General features: G+C 39.3%; 1 protein-coding gene across 1 annotated transcript in view; it reads right to left on the reverse strand.

The window, feature by feature from the left end:
• srms (src-related kinase lacking C-terminal regulatory tyrosine and N-terminal myristylation sites) overlaps nt 1-23,651 on the reverse strand; it is a 41,148-nt gene that overhangs the window by 13,011 nt on the left and 4,486 nt on the right. Inside the window, exons 2-4 of the mRNA XM_055012996.1 lie at nt 19,732-19,853; nt 8,655-8,821; nt 204-351 (exon numbers count right to left, since the gene is read on the reverse strand). Coding sequence (XP_054868971.1) covers nt 204-351; nt 8,655-8,821; nt 19,732-19,853 — 437 coding nt within the window. The remainder of the gene's footprint in view (nt 1-203; nt 352-8,654; nt 8,822-19,731; nt 19,854-23,651) is intronic.

Raw genomic sequence — 23,651 nt, forward strand, 5'->3', positions numbered from 1 at the left:
CTCTGGTGGATTATCAGAAAACAGGAACACATCCAGGGAACCAGTGATTTAAATGTCCTATTTTTTAATGAAAGTTTGCAGAAAACTTGATAAACAAACAAAGCTGACCATGATACTGATGATATTTCTAGGTTTAATAGATCCAGTTAACCCAGATAAAGCCTGGATTTGTTGAACCTGTGTCCGATTAGCCGTTAGCTCACCTTGTTTCAGCATCTTGATGGCCACCTTCTTGTTCTCGGAGCTCCACAGAGCCTCCCACACCTGTCCAAAGTGTCCTTCTCCCAGCTTCCTGGTCAGTTTGAACTCCTCTCTGGGCCTCTCCCACGGCTCCATGTCGAACAGCTCCCTCTGCATGGAAAAAAAAAAAGAATAAAAAACTGCTTTAAAGCGTCTGGACTCAGCAGGTTTAAAAATAACTCGAGTCAGGAAAAGATGCTGAGACTCAGAAAGCAGAGGAAGCTGCCGAGCTGCAGGATTTACAGGATGATGGGATGATTTTAGGATGAAAACGCTGCAGAGACGCTTTAAAAACCAAGAAATGAGGGTTTAGAAGCTGAAAAAAGCTTCTTCAGCTGCAGATTCATGCTTTATTTAAACTCTGAGCTCGTTTTTAATCAGGATTATATGGAAATAAAGTTTTTTAAAAAAAGCCTCAAATGTGACTCAAAGTTTTTATATATCCTTTTTTGATATCTTAAAAACAACCAGCAATAAAAATACATTAAAATGTTCTTTATTTTAATTTATTTTCAGGTTTAATGCCCAAGATTTCCCTTTAAATGATGCAACAAACACAAGATCTGTTTTTAAATTATTTAAATAAACTAAAACATTCTTTATTTTCTTTACCTTTTCAGGTTTGATGCACAAGATTTCCCTTTAAATGATGCAACAAACACAAGATAAATGAACAGATGAAGAAATAGTCAACAGTTTAAATAAATAAAAGAAACAAAAATTCAGTGATTTAATGAGAAATTTATTTTATTCAACAATCACCTGCTACAGAACAGTTCATTCTGATAATTAAAATACAAAATTAAATTTTAAAAAACGGTGAAATGATCATAAATAAATTAGAAAAACAGGTGAAAATATATTCAGAAAAATGAAAATCATATTGATTTAATATTAAAAATACAAGAAAACAGGTGAAAATAAAAAAATGAAAATCATATTGATTTAATATATAAAATAAAATGTGAAAATAAATTTAAAAATTAAAATCATCTAGATTTAATATTAAAAATAAATTAAGTGAAATTAAAAACAAACATTTTCCAAACAAACTGAAATAAAACAGGACATTCAGTCAAAGCTTCTCGCTATAATTCAGTCTTTCATTTCTTCATTTTTCTTCTTTAGCAAATTTTTCATTGAGACAAATTATGTCACATTTTTAGAAGATTAATCTAAAATATCTTTAATGTTCAGGCGTTTAAATCTGCTTTTAGAATCAGAATCTCACTTTATCGGATTTTAGCGACGTTTTCTTCAATTAAAAAAGTCAATAAAAATCATTAGAAGAAAAGTTAGAGATCAGAAAAATGTGTTTGAAATGTTTTTGTTCTAATTTCAGAAAGATTTTAAGGCCAATTGGAGACATTCTGGGAAATGTTTGGTCCAGTTTGGACAAACTTCAAGTGATTGTGGACATTTTTTGTAGTCATTTTGGTAAATTTTAAACATATTTAGGACTGTTTTTAGTCATTTTAGTCATATTTTAAGTAACTTTGGACAAATTGGACCGTTTTTGAGCCATTTTGATGAATTTGTGAGTTACTTTGGACATTTTTAAAACAGTTTAGGACAGTTTTCAGTGACTATGGACTTTTTTTTTGGGTCATTTTAGTTGAATCTGACACATTTAGGACGGGAGGTTTTGACATTTTGATCAAGTTTTAAACCATTTTGGACAAATGAAGTCTTTTTGGTGATGTTTTGAGTCACTGGAGAAGTTTGAAGTATTCTGAAGATGTTGTAAGACATTTTGGACCATTTTGAATCATTTTAGGAAGGTCTTAGACAACTTTCAAGTGGTTGTAGAGATTTTTTTAGTGTTTTGGTTTGATTTGAACTAATTTAGGACAAGTTTTGTAGAAATTCGTCAAAGTTTTTGTCATTTTCACCAAGTTTTCAGTATCTCTGGACACAAGGAGTCAATTGGAGGCTTTTTTTCAGTCATTTTGGAGAATTTTTGAGTAATTTTAGAAAATTTCGTTGAAGGTTTTTCTTTCCATTTTTAAACGTTTTACGGCATTTAGGTATTTTGGACAATTCTGTCATCATTTTGGGCGACTATGACTCTGTATCACAGACATTAAACTGCTGTAGTTTGATTAAAAAAACAACAGAAACTGGGTTTATTCTTCAGATTGTGTCACCTGGATGGATTTAAACTGATCTGGTGTCAGTTTTTAGCAGAACTCAGATGTGTTTTTCCTCCTAAATGTCATGATATAAAAACGGTTTAAATAGCTGTGAGTGTCTAATCTCCTAAAAGCAGATTTATTCTTGTTTGAAGGTCGAAATAATAAAATATTATTTTCAGTCCAGTGAAGCTGCAGTAAAACACCAACCATATGTACATAAATCATGACAGAAAACATGTTAATATAGCAATAATTAAAAAAAATCTGAATTTTACACTTGAGATTCTTTAACAACCTTAAATCAAGTGCAGAACATTCAGAAATACAGAATAAAACAAACATTTCTGGTATCTTTGGATTGACTGGTGACGGTTTGAAACATTAAATAAAAATTAAATCATTTTCCTTGAATCACATTAATCAGGAAATCATAAAAACACACAAAAATCTGTCCTTAAAACAGTTCAGAGACAGATTCATGGGATTACAGCTGAATACTCAAGACTACAAACTTATAAATAAGTAATAAAACAACAATAATAAAATTAGAAATCAATGAAATGAGACGGAAACTGATTTGAAAAACATGAAAAAGTCATGTGGCAAAAATGCTGAGAGTTTTTAGTTTAATTTCACCAAATCTACACTTAAAATGTGATAATTCATTAAAGTTCTGTCATTTCTGAACATCACATGAAGAAAAATGACCCAAATTCAAGAGATTTTCTGCAAAACACACGATTTGTTTGTGGTGGGAAGAAAAGTCATCATCATGAGGCTTCTATTTATGAAAACATTCAGAGTTTTTTCATTTTAATCTGTGCAGGAAGTCGTAGATCTGAATGGCCTGCAGGTATCAGAATAAATCATAGATGTCATGTGTTCATGTTTGTTTATGGTTATTTATGATCATGCTTATGTGTGTTTATGTGTATTTTATGTTCATATTTGCGTATATTTGTGTGTTTGTGCCTCAGTGTGTCGTCGTCTCAGACTCACTGCTTCCTCTGGAACAAACAGAAAAGAGGACGAGTCACTGATTCACTCTGATGAAGAAGGTTTCTGTTATTAAAGGCAGATTTTACATCATTTTGGACAAATTTCCAGGTGATTTGAACAACTTGGAGGTGTTCTGGTTGGTTTCTGGCTCAGTTCAGACAAAAATTCCAAGTGACTTTGAACAATTTTAGTTATTTTGATTAAATTCTAACGTATTTAGGACAGGTTTTAGTTTTTTCTCAAATTTTAGGTCATTTTTGTCAAATTTTGGGAAGATTTTGAGGTAATTTGAACAACTTTGAGGTGTTTTGGTTGATTTTTGGTTCAGTTCAGACCAAAAAAATCAAAATTTTGAGTCATTTTGGACAAAAATTTTTTTTAACCCTCTTCAAACGGACCCGTTTTAAAGTTCGAAAATGTGGAAAAAAAACATATTTTCACAGTGAAATTTTCCACATTTTCAACATTTCTGGGAAATTTTGAACATTTTTTGGCGTAAAAAAAGAAATGTAAAAAAAAAATTTTTATAAGAACATGCACAAAAAAATCAACCAAAATCCTGCGAAAATTTCATGTGAATGTTCTTAAAGAAAATATCAGAAATTTTACTGATATATATGTAATCACTTTAGATATTTTTAGGATTTCTTTGGAAGGTTATTACTAATTTTTAAAAAATATTTACAAAATTTTTTTCTGCCAAATTTGGGGGATTTTTTAAAAAAAATAAAACTTTTAAGGAAAAATTTTAAGGAAAAAAGGAGACACTTTTCTCAGCATTTTGGTTGGATATGAACTCATTTAGAGCAGTTTTTTTATATAGTTTTGGACAAGTTTGTTTCATTTTTGTGAAGTTTTCAGTCATTTTGGTCAAACTGAGTCATTCCACACCATTGTATTGTCCTTTTACTCAATTTTGGAGTCATTTTAGACATTTTTTTTCCCAGACATTTAGCATATTTTTGAGGTATTTAAGACAATTTTGTAGTAATTTTGGACAAACAAATTTAATATGGACCATTTTTTTAAATTATTTGAGGCATGTTTTTATCACTTTGAAAAGGTTTTGAGACATTTTGAATTGGTTTTGGATATTTTGGGGAATTTAATTTTGTATTTATGTTGAGTAAACTTGGAGAAGTTGGACGTATTTTGGTAAATTCTTGGTTCTTTTCAGGTGATTGTAGACACTTTATTAGTCATTTTGTTCTCCTTTTGGACAATAATTTGGGACAGCTGTTTGCTATTTCAGTCAGGTTTTGAGTAAATTTGAACACATTTAGTCTGTTTGGATCATTTTTGAGTCATTTAGGACATTTTTAAAAAATAATTTAAGACAATTGTCAACTAATTGTGAACAATTTTCAGTCATTTTGGTAAAAATCTGACCTCATTTAGGGTAGTTTTTGGCATTTTAGACTTTTTGACTTTATTAATCTCTGGAGGGAATCTTTTGGACAAATTTCAAGTGTTTTTAAATTACTTTTCCAGTCATTTTTAACCCATTTAAGACAGATCTTAGCTTATTTATAGATATAAATATAAAATATATGTAAACTCTGTCTGAAATGGCTCACAAATCCTTCAAAAAGACATGAAAATGTTTGAAAATGACTCAATAAATGTTCATAATGACTCAAAGGATTGTTGACAATCACATGAAAGTTGTCCGTAAAGGACTCAAACTTTGTCCCTTTTCTTGTCTTTAGACTGTGACCCTGGATGGATGTAAAACTGATCTGGTGTCAGTTTTAACAGAATTCAGATGTGTTTTTCTGAAAATTTACTGCTGTACCGATGAAGTTCTGAGGCTCAGAAATTAAAAAATAATAAACCTTTAGACTCTTTCAGCTGCAATAAAGCAGGAATTAAATATATATATAAGAGAAAACAGAGGAGGACGAGTCTCTGGTTGACCTCTAAAGAAAGAAAACTGGTTCTGACCTTTTTTTTTGTAAAATCTAAATATCTTTAATCAGAGTCGTGTGTTGTTGCTGGTTTCTTATTAATTTATTTCTATCCTCTATAAATTCCCGCTGGGCCGAACCGATGAATAAAAGAAGAATCTCGCTGGCTTTAATTGAAGCTGCACAGATAGTGAATCTAATTAAAACAGACAAACTGCTCTCTATATTCTGTTCTCTGACTAATTACTACTCATTTATGGATGGGAGGCGGAAGACGGAGTTCATGAAATTCAAGCTGCAACAACAGGAACGAAATGGAGGAGCGAAGACAAAAACTGAAAACTAAAGAAATTCTGGAACGTTCTGGATTAAAACTGGAGCTTCTGCCTGAAATGAGACTTAATGACTGACATCAGTTTGTTCTGTTCTCCTGGTTCATTCCTGGTAAAAGTGGAGTTAGTTAGTCGATTTATTCAATAAAAAAATCTAACAAATCAATAAAAAGTTCCTCTCAACCTCCTCAGAATCAACAGATTTTTGTTAAAATCAAGGACAACCTGAACATATTTAAAATTCTGTTCAGCAGCAGGTTTTCTAAAACCAACTTTGATGGGACACATCATAGTTTCACCAACGTGTGACCTGTTTTATGATAGTTCACCAGAGAAAACTTTAAAAAGGGAATGTCTTTAGTTTAAAGTTCCTGAAAAATGGTCCAAAAAGACTCAATTTGCCCAGAATGACTGAAAATTTCACTAGAAAGACAAAAGTTTGTCCAAAATGATAACAACCTGTCCTTAATTGGTTCAAATCCAATCAAAAAGCCCCCCAAAATTGTCCACAATCACTTGAAAATTATCTAAAACCTTTTAAAATGGAAAAATGTCTCAAAATGGTCCAAAATGGCTTTTAAAGTCTGGAATAATGTTCCAAAGTGACTCAAACATTTGCCAAAAAGAACTCAGTTTGTCCAAAACGATTTAAAATTTGACTAAAACACAAAACCTGCTGAGTCACTAATATACAAACAGCAAATCTATTTGGTTAAACTTCACCTCAGTTTGGTTCTTCTGGTTTATCTTTGACTCCTGGACACTAAACCTACTGTCAAGCATGGAGGTGGCAGTATCATTATACTATCAATGTAACTCACTCAAGTCAAATGTAGTTGTGTCCACCAATACTGGTGCACACAACTACATTTGTTGTCTTTCTGACTTGGTTCTTCAGGTTCTTGATGGGTCTAAGTCAGGACTTTGGGGAGACCAGTCTAGAACCTTCATTCCAGCCTGATGGAACCATTTCTTTACCACGTCTGATGTGTGTTTGGGCTCATTGTCTGGTTGAAACATCCAACTGTGTCCAAGATCAACCTTCTGCTGATGGTTTTAGGTTCTCCTGAAGAATGTGGAGGTGATCCTCCTTCTTCATTATTCCATTTACTTTGTGTAAAGCTCCAGTTCCACAGAGCATGATACTGCCACCACCATGCTTGATGGTATGTTTGGTGTTCTTGGGGTTAAAGAAGACCCACCCAAGACAGTCTGAAACCAGTCCTGAAAAGGCTTAAAACAGGACCAAAATTGGGACCAAAACCAAATCTAAACTACTCTTAAAAAAACGTCCAAGACCAGTCCTTAAAAGTCTGTATAGATACTCAGTCTTCCAGGTCATGGTGATTGTAGGAGCTTCTGTAGAAATCAACTGGACTTCTCTTGAAGGTTCTTAAAGATGTTTCACCTTCCTCCAAGAGGTTTCTTCAGTTCATCTTCTTCAACTGAAGAAGCCTCTTGAATGAAGGTGAAACGTCTTTAAGAACCTTCAAGAGAAGTCCAGTTGATGTCTACAAAATTCCTACGACAGTCCTAAAAAGGTCTAAAACCAGGACCAAAGTCAAACCTAAACCAGTCCAAAAAATGTTCAGAACCAGTCAGAATACAGTCTGAAACCAGTCCTAAAAAAGTCTAAAACCAGTACAAAATCGGTACCAAAACAATTTTTGATATCAGCATTATGTGTTTTGACCCGTTTTTTTTATGCAGTCTGTGTTTAGGATTTTTTTTTTTTTTTTTGTTGCTTTGATGTTTAATTTGTCTTCTGGCGACTGATTTTTTTTTTTGTGTGTGTTTGTGTGACGGAAACATAGAAGTTTAAGGAAACTAATAAAAGTTTGAACAAAAACAGGAAACATTCCATGAATACAACTAATAGAATGAAACACAAATCAGGACACAATGATGTGAGATATAATAATAATAATAATAATAATAATAATAATAATAATAATAATAATAATAATAATAATAATAATAATAATAATAACTGTTTATGTCTTGTACTTCTATCTTTGTGAGGACCAGTTGAATTTTTTATTTCCACTAAGTTTGCATCAACATGAAAAACTTTCAGATCAATCGATCAGAGGATCTACTGATCTACTGATTGCTGATCAATACAACAAATCTTTTTTACCAGCATCAGACCAGAGTGGGATCAGAAAAATTTACATTTTTATCTCTGCTTGATCAAAACTGTAATAATACTATTACTACTACTACTTCTACTGCTATTACTACTAATAATAACATAATAACACTATTAAAACTACTACTACTAAAAATAATAATACTAATACTACTACTACTACTACTACTAATAATAATAATAATGATACTACTAATAATAATAATACTGATACTACTACTAATAATAATAATACTGATACTAATATGAGCACTACTACTAGTACTAGTGCAATACTAGGACTACTACAGTGTTGTTATTATTATTATATATTTTATGAGTATTTATAAAAATACAGATTTTCGATGTCGACATTATTGACAGTTTTGGCCCATTTCTAGAGTTAAAATGTAAATTTATACATTTTTCTGTGATTTTATTATTTGTAATTTAATAAATAAGAGTATTTTTTAAAAAAAACATTTTTCAATCCTTATTATACATATTTTTTACTCAAATAATGGAATATTTCTATAAATAAGGGATTTTTTTGTGACTTATCATACATTATGAGCATGATGTAGGTGTATTTTTATAGTAAAACTGTGAATTATTGGAGAAAATCTGTAAATAAGAGTGATTTATTTAAAAAAAATTATATCTAAAAACAATTTTAAAAATCCGTGCACCAAATTTGATGCAACAGAAATGAATTTGCTTCTACTTTAATGACAGTAAAATTCAGTTTCTTGACTAAATTTGCTGAATTCTGCAGCTTTTAAACAGCATTGTGGTTTCTGTGCAGCAACATCAGGGTTAAATTAAGACAATTTTTATTCCCAGAACTCTTTCTGTTTCTGGATCCTCACAGTAATAGAAGTAGAAACATGAAGTTCCTGCATCTTCCTACCTGCTGGGCGCAGGGTTCCTCCAAAGGAACTCCGAGGCTTCGAGGGTTCTTCTGGTAATAGGAAACCAGTTCTCCCAGCGTGGCGAAGGAGATCTTATCAGACACGAAGTACGCCCCGATGGACGAACGCTGGATCCTGAAGTGGTAGACCTTCCCCTCGCTGCGAGCTAAAAAACACACAAGAAACACACTGGTCATGACTTCAAAGACACAAAATGACCACAAAGAGATGCAAAATGGCAACAAACACAAAGTGACGACAAAGAGACAGAAGCTGCCTCTATGCCTCACTGTCAGGACTATGCATTCACTGTGGTAGTACTGACCACGAAAGACACAAAACAACTACAAAGACATGAAGAATTACCACAAAAATACTACAAAATGATCACAGAAAGGCACAAAACGATGACAAAGGGACACAAAATGACCACAAAAATATGCAAAACAACCACAAAGATACACATGACCACAAAAAGACACAAAATGACTTCAAAGATAAAGAAAATGACCACAAAAAACACAAAAATGACCACAGAGAAACACAAAGACCACAAAGACACACAAAATGACCAAAGAGAAACACAAAGACCACAAAGACACGCAAAAACACCAGAGACACAAAAAGACCACAAAAAGGCTCACTATGACCACAAAATGACCACAAAGAGACACAAAATGAGAATATGCAAAATGACTACAAAAATATGCAAAATAACCACGAAGATACACAACACGACTATAAAAAGACAGAAAATGACTACAAAGACACACAAAATGACCCCAAGATGCCTCTGTGCTTCACCATGCATTCACTGTAGTACTCCTGTTCAGGAGAGACACAAAACAACCACAAAATGATGGAAAATTACTATAAAGAGACACAAAATGACCATAAAAAGACATAAAATGACCACAAAAAAACACAAAATGACCACAAAGAGACACAAAACTACCACAATGTGCCTCCGTGCTTCACTGTCAGGACTATGCATTCACTGTGGTAGTCCTGAAAGACACTCAGGAAATAAACTGTGAATTCACTGCAAAACAAAACTTCAAAACCATAAATGTGAACTCTAAAAGCTGTGCTGGGTCTAAACTCTCACATATTTCTCCTGATGTTTGTGTGGATGTGAAACAGAAGAACTGAGGGTAAACCAGAGTCTAACTGGTTCATGAAGCTGCTAACTGAGGATAAACCAGAGCCTAACTGGTTCATGAAGCTGCTCATTGAGGGTAAACCAGAGTCTAACTGGTTCATGAAGCTGCTAACTGAGGATAAACCAGAGCCTAACTGGTTCATGAAGCTGCTCATTGAGGGTAAACCAGAGTCTAACTGGTTCATGAAGCTGCTCACTGAGGATAAACCAGAGTCTAACTGGTTCATGAAGCTGCTAACTGAGGGTAAACCAGAGTCTAACTGGTTCATGAAGCTGCTAACTGAGGGTAAACCAGAGCTAACTGGTTCATGAAGCTGCTCACTGAGGGTAAACCAGAGCCTAACTGGTTCATGAAGCTGCTCACTGAGGGTAAACCAGAGCCTAACTGGTTCATGAAGCTGCTCATTGAGGGTAAACCAGAGTCTAACTGGTTCATGAAGCTGCTCACTGAGGGTAAACCAGAGCCTAACTGGTTCATGAAGCTGCTCACTGAGGGTAAACCAGAGTTTAACTGGTTCATGAAGCTGCTAACTGAGGGTAAACCAGAGCTAACTGGTTCATGAAGCTGCTAACTGAGGGTAAACCAGAGTCTAACTGGTTCATGAAGCTGCTCATTGAGGGTAAACCAGAGTCTAACTGGTTCATGAAGCTGCTCACTGAGGGTAAACCAGAGTTTAACTGGTTTATGAAGCTGCTAACTGAGGTTAAACCAGAGCCTAACTGGTTCATGAAGCTGCTAACTGAGGGTAAACCAGAGTTTAACTGGTTTATGAAGCTGCTAACTGAGGGTAAACCAGAGCTAACTGGTTCATGAAGCTGCTCACTGAGGGTAAACCAAAGTCTAACTGGTTCATGAAGCTGCTCACTGAGGGTAAACCAGAGTTTAACTGGTTTATGAAGCTGCTAACTGAGGTTAAACCAGAGCCTAACTGGTTCATGAAGCTGCTAACTGAGGGTAAACCAGAGCTAACTGGTTTATGAAGCTGCTCACTGAGGGTAAACCAGAGTCTAACTGGTTCATGAAGCTGCTAACTGAGGTTAAACCAGAGTCTAACTGGTTCATGAAGCTGCTCACTGAGGGTAAACCAGAGTCTAACTGGTTCATGAAGCTGCTGACTGTTACATCCCGACTGTCTAGGGTAGTCAGGAGGTAACCAAAAGCGAGAGAGAGAAGAAAAAAAAAAAGAAAAGGAAAGAATCAACAGGAACGGGCTTATAGGGTGACGGGCTGTGATTTATTTTGAACAACAAAAGGTGTACATGAAGGTAACAAATGATGGGGGAGTTAAATGCAAAAGCGAAAAAAAAACGGGTGCTACAGAACTAAAAGAACCAAACATAACCAAAAGCGAACTGTCCTGACAGTTGTTGAACCCAATAAAAAGGAAAAAGTATAACGGGGAAATAATGTACACAACTGACGAAACTCAAACATACAAAGGCTGCAGCACCCCTACCTAAACTAACAAGGAGCATATGACTGAACCTGCTAATTGCTAGCGTTTATCTCCCCCACAGACACTAGGTTCACCAGAATTCCTCAAGCCAACACAACACCGGACAGCTCAGCGTCACCTACGAGCTGCCACCGACATACTGCGGGACTGAATCTTTTGACAGCTCTCCCGTCATCATGGTAGGAGGAGCCCTCTGGTCCTGGACCTATCCGGCAGCTCCTCGGACAGCAGGCGGGCCCAACCCCAGAGCCACGGAGGAAGGATGCCTCTGATGGCAGACTGCTTACAGCTGTTCCTGATGGAAAAATTAAGAGAGGAGGAGGAGCGCAACGGCCCAAGGCCGTAACACTCCCCCCCATAAAACACAAACCCAGGGTTTGAAACTCAAATATCACACACATAAAACAAGCACACTCACATCCTGGACAGGGCATCCGCAAAGGTGTTCTCCGAGCCCTTCTTGTGGCAGATCTTTAAATTATAGTCTTGCATCAGTAGAGCCCAGCGCATCAGCCTCTGATTGTGGTTATACATACGAGACAGGAACACGATTGGATTATGGTCAGTGTAAACAACAGTAGGCAACGGGCTAGATCCAACATAGACCTCGAAGTGTTGAAGTGCCAGTAACAGTGCCAGTGTCTCCTTCTCAATAGTCGAATATTTTACCTGATGACTGTCAAATTTACGTGAAAAATAACACACTGGATGATCCAACCCTTGGGCATCCTCCTGCAAAAGCACAGCACCAGCGCCCACGGCGCTGGCATCAACCTCCAACTTAAAGGAACGGGCCATATCAGGTGCAGCCAGCACAGGAGCATGACAAAGAAGGGACTTGGCACACTCAAAAGCATGCTGACACTCAGAAGTCCACAGAAAGTCAACCTTCGGACTAAGTAAGCTGGTAAGCGGATGTACAACAGAAGAGAAATTACGACAAAATCCTCTATAGTATCCCACCATTCCCAAGAACCGGCGCAACTCACGCCTAGTGAAAGGGGCAGGGTATGCGAGAATGGAAGCTATCTTCGCCCTCACAGGTCGCACCTGACCCTGTCCCACCTGCCGCCCTAAGTATGTGATGGTGGCTCTACCAAAGTCACATTTAGCCAAGTTCAGTGTGAGGGAAGCCCTATCCAAACGACTGAACACCTGACGTAATATCCCTATATGGTCTTCCCATGTGCTAGTGTACACCACAATATCATCCAGATATGCGCTGCAATTGGGGAGTCCACGCAGAACTTCATTCACCAGCCTCTGAAATGTAGCAGGTGCGTTGCACATACCAAAAGCCATAACTGTGTACTGTAAAAAACGGTCAGGCGTCACAAAAGCAGAAATGCTGGAGGCGCGCTCGGTGAGGGGGACTTGCCAGTAGCCCTTCAGGAGGTCAAGTTTACTCACATATCTGGCATTTCCTACGCTGTCAATGCAATCCTCCATCCGTGGTAGAGGATAGGAATCAGGAACGGTGACAGAGTTCACTCTACGGAAATCAGTAATAAAACGAGGGGAGCCATCTGGCTTCGCCTCCAGCAAACAAGGGGAGCTCCACGGACTGGAACTGGGCTTGGCCATACCATGCTCTAACAAATAATCAGTTTCTGCAGTCATTAGGGCCCTCTTCATGGCATTCACCCGATATGGGTGCTGCTTAATAGGTGTAGCATTCCCTACATCAATGTCATGCTCAACCACGGTTGTTTGTGTGGGAATATCATTAAATAAACACCGAAAGTCACTTACTAATGCCAAGACATCCTCCTTCTGATCACCAGGTAAGTGATTCAGTTGCTCAGGGAGAGCCTGCAGCATCTCCGAATTCGGTAGTCGAGTGCTTGGTGCAGGAACATGGGGCATGCGCAAACCATCATCACCATCAGGAGCCACTGCCTCCGCAGATATCGCAGCAACTTGAGCAGGTTTCAGGGCACCTACACTGGGTGTCTGACCACCATGATATAGCTTCAACATATTAACATGGCAAACCCGTGTCTTGCGCCTCCTATCGGGAGTGCATAAAACATAATTGGTCTCCCCATGCTTCTTGAGGACCTCATAAGGACCAGAGTACTTGGCAGCAAGTGCAGAACCAAGGACAGGGAGCAGGACCAGGACTTTATCACCAACCTGAAATTCCCTTTTAACGGCTGACTGATCAAACCGACGCTTCATAACGACCTGGGAGGCCTTTAGAGACTCCTGGGCCATGAGATTTGCACGGCGCAAACGCTCACGAAACTGACTCACATACCTCGCAAGTGATCTATCGCCAGCCTCCACTGGAGACAGAAACTTCTCCTTTAACGCCCTCAGCGGCCCTCGAGGTGTATGGCCAAACACCAGCTCAGCAGGACTGAAGCCAAGCGATTCTTGCACAGCTTCACGTGCAGCAAACAATAAAAATGGGATCCCCTCATCCCACCCTCTCTCAGTCTGCAGACAATATTTACGCAGCATCGACTTTAAAGTCTGATGCCATCGCTCTAACGCACCTTGCGATTCCGGATGATACGCACTGGAGACAACATGCTGCACGTCCAAGGACTTAACCACCTGCTTAAATAAACGAGACTGGAAGTTCGTGCCCTGATCCGTTTGGATTATTTTCGGGAGCCCAAATGTAGAAAAAAACTTAGTTAGAGCCTTAACAATCGCACTGGCTGTAATTTTCCGCAGCGGAAATGCCTCAGGAAAACGCGTCACAGCACACATTATAGTCAACAAGTACTGGTTGCCACTTTTTGTCCTGGGCAGCGGACCAACACAGTCGACTATGACCCGGTCAAATGGCTGTCCAGAAGCAGGAATCGGCTGCAGAGGGGCTACAGGTATAACCTGATTCGCTTTCCCTGCAACCTGACACACATGACAACTACGGCAATATTGAGCCACATCACGTTTCAACCCGGGCCAAAAGAAATGTCTAAGCAGAAGTTGGTATGTCTTGTTAATCCCCAGATGTCCCGACCACTGACTTTCATGAGCCAAGGACAGAATAGCTGTGCGATAGCAAGCAGGAACCACAATCTGCTTTACAACATTCCAGTCAAAAACAGCAGCACCATAGGGTGACCATTTACGCATCAAAATGTCACCATCAATAAAATAAGCCGCACCGGCACTGTTAGGTTCCTCAGCACTTACCACACTGGAGAAACATTTGAGCAATGTTGGGTCAGCCCTCTGAGCCGCGCATAACTGATCGCATGTCACTGGGAGAGACCCATCGTCAGGGAGAGGCTCCGAAGCACATAGCTTCACCGGGTCAGCCCGCTCGGACGAAGACGCGGGAGTGTCCCCCGCCGACGGCTCCGCGGGTGCTTCACCTGAAAGAGCTGACATTAATACAGTATCCGACAACGAAACATCGGATCGATTGCGCAACTGAGCACGAGTAACCACGCACGCCGGATACAACGGAGACGGCGTGGATGCCGGCAGATCCGTGACTGCAGGATTGTCCAAAATTTCTAAACTGTGCAACACTCTGCCGCCAGCCACATCGTTCCCCATTAACATTACAACACCTTCAATCGGCAGCGCCGAACACACCGCAACAGGGAAAAACCCACTGACAAGTTTGGAGTCAATATGAACTCTGTGTACAGGCCGCGGAATATTTCCCATCTCTATACCACGCAAACAAATATTGTAACCGCAAGCTGACTGTTTGGAGAACGGCAATGCACTGGACAAAATTACGGAGTACGAAGCGCCGGTGTCTCGCAAAATACGCACAGACTGCTGATCAAACGATTCACCAGTTAAGGACACACGACCCTCGAAAACAAACGGCTCAAAACAAGAGTCAAATTTCCCATTGCCATGTACATTTGTGGGCTGGATGCGGGGCTCTGCTCGGACGAGCCCAACGCCTTTTGGTTGCGGAGGATCTCCCTGAGTTTTTCGCCGTAGTACACCACAATCTGCGATGACATGTCCAGGATCGTGACAATAATAACATCCACGACTCCCCCTCTTTGGACTCCCAGCCTTAACAGAAGGAGGACGTTGCCGCAGACGATAATCATCGGCACTATCATCAGCTACACCAAAGGATGCTCTGTGTGTCAGCACATATTCATCAGCGAAAGTGGCAGCAGTGGTGAGTGACATGACCTTCTGCTCATTCAAATACATAACAATGCGATCTGGCAGACACCTTTTAAATTCTTCTAGCAATAATAACTCTCGCAAGGAAGCAAAAGTATCAGCTTTGGAAGCTACACACCACCTATCGAAAAGAACTGCTTTTTCCCTAGCAAACTCAACATAACTCTGATCAGACGCTCTTTTCTGGTTCCTAAACCTCTGTCGATAAGCCTCGGGTACCAATTCATAGGCCTGCAGTATGGCAGCTTTCACAGAGTCATAATCCAAACTAGCCTCAAGAGGGAGCGAAGCTACAACCTCTTGGGCTTTGCCATGTATTTTACTTTGAATCAGTAGCGGCCAAACGTCCCGCGGCCACCGTAGGGCGCCAGCAATGCGCTCAAAGGCTGCAAAATATGAGTCAACCTCTGACTCTCTAAAATTCGGAACAATCGGAATGTACTTACAAACGTCAAACGTGGCGGCCGGCAAACCGGTGGAAGCGGACCCAGCAGCTCCATCAGAGGCAGGCAGCGACCGAGCAGCCTGAGCGTCTAGCTCCAGCTTACGCAGCCTCACAGCCGTGTCGGCTTCAATCTGCAGTCTTTTTACCTCCAGCTCAAACTGTCTTGCCTGCTCCTTCTCCTGGGCGTCTAAGCGGAGACGAGCAAGGCGAACTTTCAGCCGCGCCTCATCCCGCGACCCAGCACTTACAGGTGAAAGTGGATCAAAACGGGGAAGTGTGAGCGGAGTTTTCACCCGCTCACCTCCACCCACATCCACACCAGCACCTGAGGAAGCGTGAGGCACCTCCCCATCTTTAGATCTTCCCCCATCCAGGGAGCCATGTTCCATCACAGCAGGGACAGCAGACGCAGACACCTTAATCACACCCATTTCCACCAGCCTACCCGCAACGATAGCCTTCAGCTCACGTTTGACTGTTTGCTTCGGAATATCAATGCCAAAATGCTCGGCAATTTGCTGCAAATCACATTTGCGGCAGCACTCAAGCAGCTCGAGAGACGGGCCGGCCACAAACTGATCCCACCTGAATACAGCTGCCATACTCGCCTCACAATAACCCCCCCTCCAAAAGAAACCACAGCCTGGCCAACTCCAGAAGGGACGAGCCCCCACTTGTTACATCCCGACTGTCTAGGGTAGTCAGGAGGTAACCAAAAGCGAGAGAGAGAAGAAAAAAAAAAAGAAAAGGAAAGAATCAACAGGAACGGGCTTATAGGGTGACGGGCTGTGATTTATTTTGAACAACAAAAGGTGTACATGAAGGTAACAAATGATGGGGGGAGTTAAATGCAAAAGCGAAAAAAAAACGGGTGCTACAGAACTAAAAGAACCAAACATAACCAAAAGCGAACTGTCCTGACAGTTGTTGAACCCAATAAAAAGGAAAAAGTATAACGGGGAAATAATGTACACAACTGACGAAACTCAAACATACAAAGGCTGCAGCACCCCTACCTAAACTAACAAGGAGCATATGACTGAACCTGCTAATTGCTAGCGTTTATCTCCCCCACAGACACTAGGTTCACCAGAATTCCTCAAGCCAACACAACACCGGACAGCTCAGCGTCACCTACGAGCTGCCACCGACATACTGCGGGACTGAATCTTTTGACAGCTCTCCCGTCATCATGGTAGGAGGAGCCCTCTGGTCCTGGACCTATCCGGCAGCTCCTCGGACAGCAGGCGGGCCCAACCCCAGAGCCACGGAGGAAGGATGCCTCTGATGGCAGACTGCTTACAGCTGTTCCTGATGGAAAAATTAAGAGAGGAGGAGGAGCGCAACGGCCCAAGGCCGTAACAGTAAACCAGAGCTAACTGGTTCATGAAGCTGGTAACTGAGGTTAAACCAGAGACTAACTGGTTCATGAAGCTGCTAACTGAGGTTAAACCAGAGCCTAACTGGTTCATGAAGCTGCTCATTAAGGGTAAACCAGAGTCTAACTGGTTCATGAAGCCACTAACTGAGGGAAAACCAGAGTCTAACTGGTTCATGCTAACTGAGGGTAAACCAGAGTCTAACTGGTTCATGAAGCTGCTCACTGAGGGTAAACCAGAGTTTAACTGGTTCATAAAGCTGCTAACTGAGGGTAAACCAGAGTTTAACTGGTTCATGAAGCTGCTAACTGAGGGTAAACCAGAGTTTAACTGGTTCATGAAGCTGCTAACTGAGGGTAAACCAGAGTTTAACTGGTTTATGAAGCTGCTAACTGAGGTTAAACCAGAGTCTAACTGGTTCATGACGCTGGTAACCGAAGCCTCCTGATGATGCAGATTTCAGCAGCAGCTTGCTGGAAACTGAGCGTCTGACTGCAGAGATTTCCCCTCGAGACCCCAAAGACCTTGAAGAGGAGAGGAGGAAGATGGAGGGAGGAGGAGGAATGAGGACCTGATAGAGGACAGGCTGGATCACAACCCGTCCAGCAGCAGCAGCTTCATCATCGGGGAATTAATGTGGGTTACTATGACTGAAATGAATGAATGCAGTCTCTGGAGCTTCAAATAAAACTAAAAATCATTTAAGAACATCCCATTTAAGAACAGCAAAGATCTGGCAGCAATGAGCCAGAAAACTGTAACTCTAATTATTTTAGAGTCAGATTAAACAATGTTGAATTATGTGAAATTGGAGAGACACTGCACAGCGCTGCTGCTGTCTTGTTCTTGTCATTTTGTGCCTTTTTGTCATTTTGTGCCTTGTTTTTGTTGTTTTTTGTATCTCATTTTTGTCATTTTGTCTTGTGTTGTTTCGTGTCTTGAGACACTGCACAGGGCTGCTGCATTCTGTTATTTCTAATACAATATTTGTAATTTTTGTTCTGTTTAAAGGATGAATCTCCTACCAGAGATGGTGGAATATCTGTAGTTTTTGTTCCCTTTAAAGGATGAATCTCCTACCAGAGGTGGTGGAATATTTGTAGTTTTTGTTCTGTTTAAAGGATTAATCTCCTACCAGAGATGGTGGAATATCTATAGTTTTTGTTCTGTTTAAAGGATGAATCTCCAACCAGAGATGGTGGAATATCTATAGTTTTTGTTCTGTTTAAAGGATGAATCTCCTACCAGAGATGGTGGAATATCTGTAGTTTTTGTTCTGTTTAAAGGATGAATCTCCAACCAGAGATGGTGGAATATCTATAGTTTTTGTTCTGTTTAAAGGATGAATCTCCAACCAGAGATGGTGGAATATCTGTAGTTTTTGTTCCGTTTAAAGGATGAATCTCCTACCAGAGATGGTGGAATATCTGTAGTTTTTGTTCCGTTTAAAGGATGAATCTCCTACCAGAGATGGTGGAATATCTTTAGTTTTTGTTCCGTATCAAGGATGAATCTCCTACCAGAAATGGTGGAATATTTGTAGTTTTTGTCCTGTTTAAAGGATTAATCTCCAACCAGAGATGGTGGAATATCAATAGTTTTTGTTCTGTTTAAAGGATGAATCTCCTACCAGAGATGGTGGAATATCTGTAGCTTTTGTTCTGTTTAAAGGATGAATCTCCTACCAGAGATGGTGGAATATTTGTAGTTTTTGTTCTGTTTAAAGGATGAATCTCCTAGCAGAGATGGTGGAATATTTGTAGTTTTTGTTCCCTTTAAAGGATGAATCTCCTACCAGAAATGGTGGAATATTTGTAGTTTTTGTTCCCTTTAAAGGATGAATCTCCTACCAGAGATGGTGGAATATTTGTAGTTTTTGTTCCGTTTAAAGGATGAATCTCCTACCAGAGATGGTGGAATATTTGTAGTTTTTTGTCCTGTTTAAAGGATGAATCTCCTACCAGAGATGGTGGAATATTTGTAGTTTTTGTCCTGTTTAAAGGATGAATCTCCTACCAGAGATGGTGGAATATTTGTAGTTTTTGTCCTGTTTAAAGGATGAATCTCCTACCAGAAATGGTGGAATATTTGTAGTTTTTGTCCTATTTAAAGGATGAATCTCCCACCAGAGATGTTGGAATATTTGTAGTTTTTGTCCTGTTTAAAGGATCAATCTCCTACCAGAGATGGTGGAATATTTGTAGTTTTTGTCCTGTTTAAAGGATCAATCTCCTACCAGAGATGGTGGAATATTTGTAGTTTTTGTCCTGTTTAAAGGATCAATCTCCTACCAGAGATGGTGGAATATTTGTAGTTTTTGTCCTGTTTAAAGGATGAATCTCCTACCAGAGATGGTGGAATATTTGTAGTTTTTGTCCTGTTTAAAGGATCAATCTCCTACCAGAGATGGTGGAATATTTGTAGTTTTTGTCCTGTTTAAAGGATCAATCTCCTACCAGAGATGGTGGAATATTTGTAGTTTTTGTCCTGTTTAAAGGATGAATCTCCTACCAGAGATGGTGTACTCGTCACTGTGACTCTCGCTGATGCGAACCAGGAAGGAGCCATCTTTGTTTTGGGAAGCCAGCAGCAGCTTCTCAGCTTTCACACGGTTTATGTTCCCATAATACCACCTGCACAGGGACAAAACAGGAAGAGCAGGAGAGTGAAAACACAAAGAAATGCATCATCAGGGTTAATATAAGGGTCACACATTTCACCCATCAAATTTCAAATAATCCAAAATACTAAAAACATGCAGTTGTTTAAGTGTCCAAATCTAAAAAACTAGGAGAAAAGAATGTTTGAAAATATTTTTAAAAATACCAAATTAGTCTGGAGGTTCTCCTAAAATACCATTTGTCTCTTGTCCCACCCCCTGATGACCAAACTGAATCTCTAATAAAACAGTTCAAATTTAAATCTCCTTTTTTGTCATTTTGTGTCTCGTTTTTGTCACTTTGTGTTTCGCTTTTGTCGTTTTCTGTCTCATTTTTGTCGGTTTCTTTGTTGTTTGTGTCCTTTTCTGTCTCGTTTCTGTCATTTTGTGTCTCGTGCCTGTCATGTCTTGTTTTTATCATTTTGCGTCTCATTTTTGTCATTTTGTGGTTCATTTTTGTCATGTTCTGTCTCATTTTTGTTTTCTTTCTTGTTTTTGTCCTTTTCTGTCTTGTTTTTGTTATTTTGTGTCTCATTTTTGTTGTTTTGTGACTTGTTTTTGTTGTTTTGTGACTTGTTTTTGTTGTTTTATGTCTCGTTTTTGTCGTTTTATGTCTCTTTTGTGTTGTTTTGTGACTTGTTTTTGTTGTTTTGTGACTTGTTTTTGTTGTTTTATGTCTCGTTTTTGTCGTTTTATGTCTCTTTTGTGTCGTTTTGTGTCTTGTTTTTGTCCTTTTATGTCTTGTTTGAAGCCCAAATGTCCTCCAGTTCTGGAATGATGAAAGAACACTAATCGAGGAATAAATGAATGAATGAACTACAGATAGAAGAATGTGTTGCATGTGGAAGCTAACATGCAGAAACTTGCAGCCAGAAGCAGCGTGATAAACTCTCAGAGTCACATTGTGCACATTTCAGGCTGACAGGGTAATGAAGCTAGACATCCAGTCAGGCCGACACTGTAAAACACCTCAGAGAAGATGTTTATCCTTCAGTCCTGAGACGCTGCAGACTTCCAGTGTCGTCTGTTTGCTCACATATCAGAAAGCAGCCTGTATTTACTCTCAGTTATCTGTAGGGCGGGTCACATCTCCGCCACGCTCAGGTTTCACTGAAACCAACAACAAGCACATCTCAGCACAAAAGGCCTCCAGACGCTGGGACGGTCGCTCTAGAAATACCACTGCAGCACTTTTTAGATCCAAACGATACAGAAAGAAAACACCAGGAAAAGATGTCTCTGTTTCTAGCTACACAAGCTAACCAGCTAACCACAGGAGGAAACATACCAGAGATTAGCAGCTTAATTAGCAATTATTTCAGTTGTTTTCAGGCTAAAATAACAAATATTTGCTGGTTAACAGTGTTTGCTTTATTCTGACATTCATGGTGCATCTATTAATGTCGCCTCCACAACATCTTCTGCACTCATACAGCCCCATATCATCATACTGCCACCTCCATGCTTCACTGTCAGGACTATGTGTTCACTATGGTCGTCCTGGTCAGGAAAGACACAAAATAACCACAAAAAGATGCAAAATGGCCACAAAGAAACACAAAACTACCACAAAAGGACACAAATCAACTATAAAAAGATGCAAACAACCATAGAGAGACATCAAAAGACCACAAAAAGATGCAAAATGACCACATAGAGGTATAAAATGCCTCTGTGCCTCACTGTCAGGTCTTAGTATTGACATTGTGACAGTCCTGGATCAGGAGAGACTCAAAACGACAAAAAAAAAAGATACAAAACAACCACAAAGAGACACGAGAGAGACGTAAACCTACCACAAAGGGACACAGATCAACAACAAAGAGATGCAAACAACCACTAAGAGACACCAAAAGACCACAAAGACACATAAAATGCCTCTGTGCTTCACTGTCAGGACTATGTGTTCACTGTAGCAGTCCTAAACCACTAGAGACACAAAACAAAGTGACGCAAAGCAAGTCAGACAAAGTGCGACATTTGGCTTTGGAGCTAAATCCATGTTGTTAATGTCAACAGATGTAGAAGGTTAAGCAGCTCTACATAAACAGTCGGGGTCATTAAATTACAACAGAAGAAAAGGCTAAAACAATTAATTCATTCCATAAGTCAACCAAACCTGCATAAACGTCCCCCAGAACCTCCTCAGAACATCTGGTTCTTCATCTGCAGTTCTACCTTTATACTGGGAATATCTCCACAGTTCCAGGTCCTTGAAGTCCATAGAGGAGAACCTCCCCTGTAGAAAGTTCTAAAGTAGACCTACTGACAACTGGACAGTTGTCAGTAGGTCTACTTTAGAACTTTCTCCAGTTGTCGGTAGGTCTATTCTAGAACTTTCTCCAGTTGTCGGTAGGTCTACTCTAGAACTTTCTCCAGTTGTCGGTAGGTCTACTCTAGAACTTTCTCCAGGGGACGTTCTCCTTTCCTGCTTCCAGTCTTTAAGTTTAGTCTCACTTAGAACATTCCAGATCCTTGAAGTCCATAGAAGTGGGTCCAGATTTATCACTTTTTAATGGACTTTTTCCATCATTTCTGAGCCTCAGAACTTCATCAGTCCAGCAGATAGAACCATGACATTTAGGAGGAAAAACACATCTGAGTTCTGATAAAAACTGACACCAGATCACTTCTATATCCATCCAGGTGTCACGGTCTGAAGAATAAATCTGGTTTCTGATCAGCACCATTTTTCTAGTCAAGAAACAACTAGTAGTTGCTCAAAAGGACTTCGAAATGATCCAAAATACCTCCAAAATGCCCACTCAGATTGTCCAAAAATCGGTCCAAAAATGACCAGAATGTCCAAAATCACTTGAAAATTGTCCAAAGTTGTTCAAAAATGATCAGATTTACCTTAAGTTTGTTTTAACCATCTTTGAGCATCAATATTATGGGATGTATCCTTGTTTTAACAGTAAAACTGCAGCAGTAGAATCAATCATTGGGATCCTGGATGTGTTTCTGTCTCAGTTTGTCCAAAATCACACAAATATTTGTGCAAATTGTCTTAGATTTAAAGTATCAAAAGTTGTTCAAAACACCTTTAACATTTTCAGATGGCCTTGAAATCTTTCTAAAATGGCAAAAACTTTACCAAAATTACTCAGAACTTGTTCAAAATGACTGCAAAATTGTCTAAAATACCTAAAAATGATCCAGAATGCCCAAAAATGTTCCCAGAACGACTCAGATTGCCCACAAAAATGACCAGAAAGTCCAAAATCACTTCAAAATTGTCCAAAGTTGTTCAATCAGATATACACCAAACTTATCCACAATGACTGAAAACCTTTCTAATCTATTCTCTGACCATCTTTGAGCATTGATTTTATGGGATGTATCCTGGTTTCAACAGTAGAACTGCAGCAGAAATATAAACAATCATCGGTGCCCTGGATGAGTTTCCGACCAAAAGTTGTTCAAACACCTTTAACTTCTCCAGATGGCCACAAAATGTTCCCAAAATTACTCATAACTTGTTCAAAATGAGTCAAAAATGGCCTAAAATACCTAGAAAAGTTTCCAAAATTACTCAAAGATTGTCCAAAAAAATGATCAGAATGTCCAAAATCACTTTATAATTGTCCAAAGTTGTTCAAAAAAAGATCAGATGTATGTCAAACTTATCCACAGTGACTCAAAACCCTTTCAGTCACTTTTCTAACCATCTTTGAGCATCAGTATTATGGGATTTATCCTGGTTTGAACAGTAAAACTGCGGCAGAAATGGAATCGATCCCTGGTATCCTGGATGCGTTTCTGTTTTCTG

The sequence above is a fragment of the Amphiprion ocellaris genome, chromosome 8 (genome assembly GCF_022539595.1).
Source record: "Amphiprion ocellaris isolate individual 3 ecotype Okinawa chromosome 8, ASM2253959v1, whole genome shotgun sequence".
Lineage (NCBI taxonomy): Eukaryota > Metazoa > Chordata > Actinopteri > Pomacentridae > Amphiprion > Amphiprion ocellaris.